Here is an 8,361-nt window from a genome sequence, read left to right on the forward strand (position 1 = left end):
TACCTTATACATTTTCTTGTTTAATTCTCACAGCATTTCTGGTGAAAGTATTATCTTCTTTTTACAAATGGGGACACTATGGCCTAGAGAAGTGCTTTCTCGAATGCTGAGCTAGGATTTAACCTGGATCTAATTCCAAAAGTAGTGCTTTCAACTTTTTATAGCCTTGTGTTATGCCTCTAATAAGACAATTATATATTGATTTATTTGCTGGCAACATTTATTTGCTTGAACTGCAGGTGGTTTTACTTCTGTATATTTAATATAGAATTTTTATAAGCAAAGAAATCTGTTAAATTCCTTTCCTGTCATTGCTCCTTTTGTGTTTTATTTAAATAGGCTAATCAGGCAGCCAAGAAACCGAAAGTAGATGGACAAGTATCAGAGACGCCGCTACTTGGTTCATCTTTGGTCCAGAATTCCATTTTAGTAGATAGTGTCACTGGTGTGCCTACAAATCCAAGCTTTCAGAAACCATCTACATCAGCATTCCCTGCACCAGTACCTCTAAATTCAGGAAATATTTCTGTTCAAGACAGCCATACATCTGATAATTTGTCACTGTTAGCAACAGGAATGCCAAGTACCTCATATGGTTTGTCATCACACCAAGAATGGCCTCAGCATCAAGAATCAGCAAGGACAGAACAGATATACTCACAGAAACAGGAAACATCTTTGTCTGGTAGCCAGTACAACATCAACTTCCAACAGGGGCCTTCTATACCACTGCATTCAGGATTACATCACAGGTCTGACAAAATTTCTGATCATTCTTCTATTAAACAAGAATATACTCATAAAGCAGGGAGCAGTAAGCACCATGGGCCAGTTTCTGCTACTCCTGGAATAATTCCTCAGAAAATGTCTTTAGATAAATATAGAGAAAAACGTAAGCTAGAAACTCTCGATCTGGATGTAAGAGATCATTATGTAGCTGCCCAGATAGAACAGCAGCACAAACACATGCAGTCACAGGCAGCCAGCAGCAGTTCTGTAACTTCTCCCATTAAAATGAAAATTCCCATCACAAATACTGAGAAACCAGAAAAATACATAGCAGATAAAAAGGAAAAGAGTGGCTCACTGAAATTACGGATTCCAATACCACCCACTGATAAAAATGCCAGTAAAGAGGAACTAAAAATGAAGATAAAAGTTTCATCCTCAGAAAGACACAGCTCTTCTGATGAAGGCAGTGGGAAGAGCAAGCATTCAAGCCCCCATATTAGCAGAGACCATAAGGAGAAGCACAAGGAGCATCCTTCAAACCGCCACCACACCAGCAGTCACAAGCATTCCCACTCCCATAGTGGCAGCAGCAGTGGGGGCAGTAAACAGAGTGCTGATGGAGTACCGCCCACTGTTCTGAGGAGTCCTGTTGGCCTGAGCAGTGATGGCATTTCCTCTAGTTCCAGCTCTTCAAGGAAGAAGCTGCATATCAATGATGCATCTCACAACCACCACTCCAAAATGAGCAAAAGTTCCAAAAGTTCAGGTAGTTCATCTAGTTCTTCCTCCTCTGTTAAGCAGTATATATCCTCTCACAACTCTGTTTTTAACCATCCCTTACCCCCTCCTCCCCCTGTCACATACCAGGTGGGCTACGGACATCTCAGCACCCTCGTGAAACTGGACAAGAAGCCAGTGGAGACCAACGGTCCTGATGCCAATCACGAGTACAGTACAAACAGCCAGCATATGGACTACAAAGATACATTCGACATGCTGGACTCGCTGTTAAGTGCCCAAGGAATGAACATGTAATCATTTGTTTGGGGCAATTTTTCCTTTCCTTTTTTTAATTTAAGAATTGTTAGAAAGGAAAACTTCTCGTGATCTAGCAGTGGTAGCACCTGCTGTTGCTGCCACTGCTTCAATATTTGTAAGTGCTGCTTTATTCTTCATTCTGAAAAGAAGAGGTTATAGTAAACAAGTCTTTATCTCCACATATGATAGTGTTATAAATACTGTAAAAGCATGGAAGGTGCAAAACTCAGTATTGCCACAATTGCAGCTAAGAACATTAGGATGAATGGCTGGCTGCTTCTAGGAGTATAAGATGCCTCAAGCATTCTTTATTTATAATTTGAAAACTGTAGCTATTTTTTGTTGTTGTTGCTTGGCTTTTGAATGAGTGTAAATTGTTTTCTTTTGTTTATTTATATTTGTATGTATGATTTGCATGTTTCAATGATAAAGGGATAAAACAGTATACTGACAACTGTTTACAAGAAAGTGGAGAAAAATGTACATACATTTTTGTATGTTTAGATATTACCATAAATACTCAGGATTGGAGCTGCTTGTAAGTATAACAATATACAGAATAACTTTATTTTATCTTGTGTCAGAGTCCATCACTAATCTAAAAAAAAGGTGGCACTTTTTCATGTTAACCTTAAACTCTAGGCCTTACTGGAAGCCACTGAAGGGGGGTGGGGGGCACTTCACTATGAGAGGGGTGTACAGTGCCACAGATGGTCATTTACACTGTGGGGCACTGAACTTTTGCCTTCAGAGGTTCTGACCAGATTGGCTGCTGAAATAGCCCCTAATTTTCTGAAGGCTTGAAGAAGAAAAAATAAAGTTTACATACTCTTGATGTGAAGTGCATTTAAAAATTTGTTGGCTTGTTGCAGTACTATAAACACAGAGCTGTTAATAATGGTTATGTAGATTACTGTGATTTGAAAACTAAATTCACAAAGACTGACATAGTGAAGAATTAGTAAGTTGTTTTCTTAAGCAAGGAACTTTAACACTACATGTTTTAACAGTAAACAGGGATCGCTTTTCCTTTAGTATTCAGAATGACAGCATATTTTTAAACACACACCTCCCCTGAAGCGTGTTTGTGTGATGCCATATTTCTTTTTCAGGTGAATGCAGTCTTCCTTATAAAAATGAAATAAACCCTATTGCTCTCCATTCTTTTTTATTCTAACAATAAATTAAAAAAAAAAAAAAAGATAACTGACTGTGCATTGTTACCTGTATTAATAGCTTATGGTTGTTACCAGGAAACTCTGCAGAGAAAAAAAGGTCAGCCTCCAGGTAAACCATTAGTGAAGGTTTTACATTTGTTTGCACGTCTCAGTCTGTTCCTGTTGAGATGAAGTTTGCACAGTCATCTGACTTCTGAACAAACTTTGAACAGACTTTAACTTGTTTAAAGTTTCTCTTAAAATGCCATTAATATGGCTCTGATTTATCAGCTTATCTTGAATTTATTCTGTGGTAAATCTTTGAGCGGTTGAGTATCTCTAAGCTGGGTTCTATTCAACTTACATTGAACTGAAAACTGTCTTAATTTTTCCTCTGTGTATATGAATTATTTTTGTTACAAAGCCACTGATATGTGCATAATTGTAATTTTACTCAAGTCTGTTGCAGTTGTAAATATTAGAATTTAATCTCATGCTTTACTTTTATTTAGCAGTTACCCACTTTGCCAGTAGCTTTATAATTTTAAGATAATTGTTCATTCTTTTGTCAATGTTATTTGAACTTAGAATAATAAGAGCCTATTTAGGGACTTTGCCTAGCTAGCTTGTCCTAACATTTGTTCTTGTCTGGCATAACTTTAGTAACTTTGTCATTACATGTAACTTTGTTGCTCTGTGTGGCATAATGTATTCATAAACATGGTAATTTTGATACAGTTAAACTTTTACAGTGGTACATAATCCAAGGACTAGTGTAGAATTAAGCCGAGTGCAAGATGAGGGAGGGAAGGGTTTTGTTCTTGGTCATTTAGATGTGAAAAAGAGCTATCATGTGAAACAGCAAAGGGTGGTTGTGCTACTGTATAATTGGGAATGATAATACCAGGAGTTTTAATAAGATTTTGTAAAGAATATCCAGAAAAGTAGTGAACTTATTTTCAGTATGACATAGAAAACAATGTGAATATTTAAGGTCTGTGACTATACTTAAACTTCACTAAAAATTTGCAGAATTGTTTTGAGATGTGGGAATAAAGGTAATTTTGTGGAATTTTTATTGGTGCTAATGATGGACAGTTAAACAAGGTAGCTAGTGTATATTGTTATGGGTCAGTACTTATTAGTACTTCCAAAATTGAATTTGAAATGCTATGTATTCACTTTTCACTCTGTAAATGTAATTCTTTACAATGACTATTTATTAAAGGGCAGCCAGTTGTAATTTTTACAGGATTGTGTGAGCTATTCAAACTCTTTAACCTCTAACAGGGTATAATAAGCTTCCAAAACAACAATGGGGATAAATATGGAAGTCCTGAGTTTCATTTCCATTAAATGAAAACCCTTATAATTCATATTACCATGAATTTACTTTATCTCAGTTACGAAAAATAGTTCATCATCCTGGTCCCAACAGACTCAACCAAAGAAAAAGACTACAGTGAATGGATGTTATTACTGAGTCTTACAAGTAGCCATAAATAAACCAAAATAGTATCATCAAATTTAGATATGAAAATTCCACATGTGCGAAGTAATGTTAAGGTGACACATTTTGATGAGACTTTTTTAAATTTTGAAATATTAAACATCCTATAGAATTTAAACATCCTATAGAAGAGTGATCTGTTTTTAAGTTGTATTTTCCCTAGATTACAAATCTGTTACCTTTATGCAGAAACACGTTGCAAAGAAAGGCTTTACTTCTACCTCTTTGAACTAATTCTCAACATTGAGCTATGCCCCTAAATATTTGCCTTAGCTACTTTTAAATCTGGTGTTATCTGGAACCAAAGCAAAAGAGGGTGTTGGTTCACAGAAACATTCTCAGAGGCCTACTTTTACCAGACTGTTGGCAAGGCCTTGCAAAGTTTCCTAGTTCCCCTTGTTTAACATGAAATCCATTAGTTGTTGCAGGGGTTTACTGGAAAGTCATGTAATTATCCCTAGGTTCATCTTTGAAAGCAGTTACATGTACTTGATCTTCCTCTGTGTATGCAGATTCATTCTGGTTAAAATTCTTAATATTGAGAGTCATGTATAGAAAATTCTACCTTGTCTTGAGGGACTGCTTGCATTACTTTATACCAACAGATTGTACTTATGTATTACTTTTTTGGCCTGTCTGTTCTCTTGGAACTAAAGAAACGACTAGCTGAGGTCTACTTCAGAGAACCAAATTTAAAATGTTTTTGTCAGTTACAAAATGCCTTGCCTTAAAAGCATTTCAAGCACATTTTTTTATACTTGAGAATATAAATTGCTGATTTTTATTCCTTAACCAACCTTTGAAATAAGGAATTTGAAACTGCTTATATATGCGTGAATATTATGTACTATTTAAGTGCCCTTGGTTGATTAGATATTCCAGGGTTTTTTGTATTTATTAGGGAAAGAAGTTAGGATTTTTTTTTAAAGGGAGATACTTTTATTTCCAAAATATATCACCATTCTCAGATTTTATCTAAACAGAAAGGTATGTTTCTTGCCTTCTACTTTGCTTAAGTTGCCAGATGATTTTTTTAAGATCTTACTTGAGAAAAATTGGAGAACTCTTGTTATGAAGTATCCTTAATCTGTTATTTCTAGAATTCAGGAAAACTGGCAGTCTTCCCCCCAGAGGCATTCTTGGGAAGCAATAAGATTCACTGTCTTGCTGCATTTACCCAGATGATTATCAAGAAATCCCATTCTCGGGAATCTTGAATTAACTGAGCTCATGAGATGAAATGTGCCTGTTTTTGCATTGGAAAAGCACCACATTCCGTCCCTGTCCTCCTAGGGTGCCAAGTTGTGAATACTAATGTGTTGATTTGAGAACTCACAGCTATTTGATTGCTCTAAGTTGCTTGCTTTGTAAGAAAAGTGCTTGAAGCATCTGTCTTTACAATAGGGAATGATCTTGCCAGTGGGGCTGGAATGCTCAGTGCTTTGGTCTGAATACCATGCATCCAACTCTACTTCACAATGTGGATTTGGACACAGCCAGCTTTTGCCTCTGACTTCCCTTTTTCTATTCTGTAATGGATTCTTCTGACAGGTTCTTTAGGTTAATAAGCAAGATATGTTGAAGGTTTGCTTGGCTAGGAGTTAATTCTTTTCTCATAAAAGGTGACAACCCATTGGCTGTGATCCATTAATCTCAAAAATAAATTTTGAGGGCTGTCTAATTTTGTTTCTTTGCAAGTTTGGGGAGGAAACCTCACTTAAAACCCCCTGAGAATTGGCATTTCAGTTTAGTACTTGGTTTAATTTAATTTGTCTGTTGTTTTTGTTAGGTAATGAGTACATTGTTATTTTTAAGGTGCATTTGTTTTTCAAGCAGCTTCACTTGGTTTGAAAAACTTCACATGTACTCATCTGTTGTCATCAGTGATTGGAATTTCATTTTCTGAATGTACTCAAAACTTCCAATTTAATAGGATGTTTGCTGATAGAAGATCCGTAACAGGAATGTTTATGGCATGAAATAGTCATTGAATTTCAGCTTCTTCATTTCCATACAAGGAATTAATAAAATTTGCTTACTGACAACATAAATCCAAGGCTCTAACATGTCTTGTTAATGTGAATCAAAATAACTTTCAGTCCCTGAGAAATTTGGGAAAAAAGGTTTCTAAAACGATTGACTTATCCAGAGTAACTACATCCTCAAAGAGTTGTGGGCTGTGAAATCAGATTACCTACCTTCCATCTCAGCCTTTCCATTTAATAACTGAATGACCTGGGGTGAATTACTTCATTGAGAACTTGATTTCCTTACCTACAGAATGAGAGTTATGGTACCGGTCATGGGGTTATGAGGTTTAAGGTCAAGGAAGGCAAAATAGGAAGGATGGTATTAAAGAATGTTAATTGAGGGGTAGAATTTGGATATTGGAGGCAATGGTGAAAGCCAATCCAGGTGCATTCAACTTGAGAGTGAGTTAATACTACATGCCTACTTGCCTTCTGTGTCCAGAATTATCTTTAAATTGTTTATTCTAATTCATACTATGGGATTTTCTTGTTTAACCTCTTGCCTCACCCCACAAAAACAAATGATTGAAATTATCTGAAAGGGGAATTAACCATGAAAAAAAATTAGGTTATAAAATGCTTTTACAGCTGCTTACCCTGTCTCCTGATTTTTTTTCCTGCACTTTGCACTTGAAGGAAAATGAAAGTTAATTGAAATAGTTTTAATAAAATAGAACTAAGAAAAGTTATTTCCTCTAAAATGTATTTTAAAAGCCTACATGTAAAATGGTTTTAAATCACATCTTTAAAAATTTGTCTTCATCTCGGGTTGGTGACATCAATAAGGGTTTACTCTTTTATTAGTATGTAATAAATTATGTGTTTTACCTAAGAACTTTACAAAGTCAGTAATTCCATTTAACCAAAGTCATCCAGGTTCATTTTTCTCTCCCCCTTGCTGTTTTCAGTACAACGGGGGGAAAAAAACTTGTTTTTGTTTTAGCTCTAATTTATGATCTTCCTGCTCCTTCCACCTCCTCCCCCCAATGCCATCTGCCAGAAGATTATAGGGTCTCACTAATGAAGATTCTGCCATAAAGTTAAGATGAGAGGTTTATTTAGACCCTACAAATATCCAGGCTTACACCCGATATCAGTTTTCTTAAGTCTTTCAAGTCATCCAAGGAAATAACTGCTTTAGTGATCAATTAAGCCATGATGTTGTTGTTTGTTTTTACAAGTTTGAGCAGTTGTGGCAATAGGACAAAGTATGATATAGCCTTACCTCAAGACTGTTTGCTATTTCAGTTTTTTACATGACAGCAATATACACAAAGAATGCTCTTCTTTTCCTTATTAACTTTGTTGATTACCAATAAAAGTAGAGGCTACTACACCAAAAACTTTGAACTTGGAGAATCACTCGGAAAGCTTTGTAAAATGCAAATCTCCGCTTTTAAGTAGCTGCTTTAAACAGAATTAATACTTGTAAGTGCAGCAAGTATGAAAGCTAAAGATGAACCTGTAGGGGTTGGCTCCTGGCTACTCGTGGCGCAGATTAAATGAGATATTACTCTGTAAAAAGCCCAGGGCCAGTTTGCTGGACACGCAGGAGGGAGTGGATAAAGCAGAGATAGAATACTGCATGCTCTCTTCCCATATTCTGGAACTCACTTTCAGTGGCAACTCCTAATTCAGTCACTGAGATGTGTAAAAGGTATTGGGTAGCTTAAACTTAGAGAGATGCTGTAGAATCGGGACTAATTTTGGAACTTGAGAGTGACTTTTCATGCAATTCAGGATCTCAGCTTTATCAAGCAATTCCTACATCAGGCAGTATCCCATTCAGAAAGTAGAATGGAGCTTCAACAAGAGGGTAGAAAGTGCAAGTTCATAAAGGGTGAACATGGAAGCAAGTGAGGAAATGTTCTGAATGGTTAACATTAAGTCCTCC

At 36.2% G+C, this 8,361-nt stretch overlaps 1 protein-coding gene across 4 annotated transcripts in view; it reads left to right on the forward strand.

Moving 5' to 3' along the window:
* The window catches only part of CCNT2 (cyclin T2), a 39,774-nt gene extending 33,286 nt beyond the window's left edge, over positions 1 to 6,488 (forward strand). For 3 of the 4 annotated variants that reach the window (XM_037848972.1, XM_037848974.1, XM_037848975.1), the window contains one exon: positions 340 to 6,488. In XM_037848972.1, the coding sequence (XP_037704900.1) occupies positions 340 to 1,767 (1,428 nt within the window). In that variant the 3' untranslated portion in view covers positions 1,768 to 6,488. The remainder of the gene's footprint in view (positions 1 to 339) is intronic. The other variant, XM_037848973.1, reaches the window with a different exon arrangement.
* Positions 6,489 to 8,361: the final 1,873 nt, after the last annotated feature.

The sequence above is a fragment of the Choloepus didactylus genome, chromosome 9, assembly GCF_015220235.1.
Source record: "Choloepus didactylus isolate mChoDid1 chromosome 9, mChoDid1.pri, whole genome shotgun sequence".
NCBI classification, from domain to species: Eukaryota; Metazoa; Chordata; class Mammalia; order Pilosa; family Megalonychidae; genus Choloepus; species Choloepus didactylus.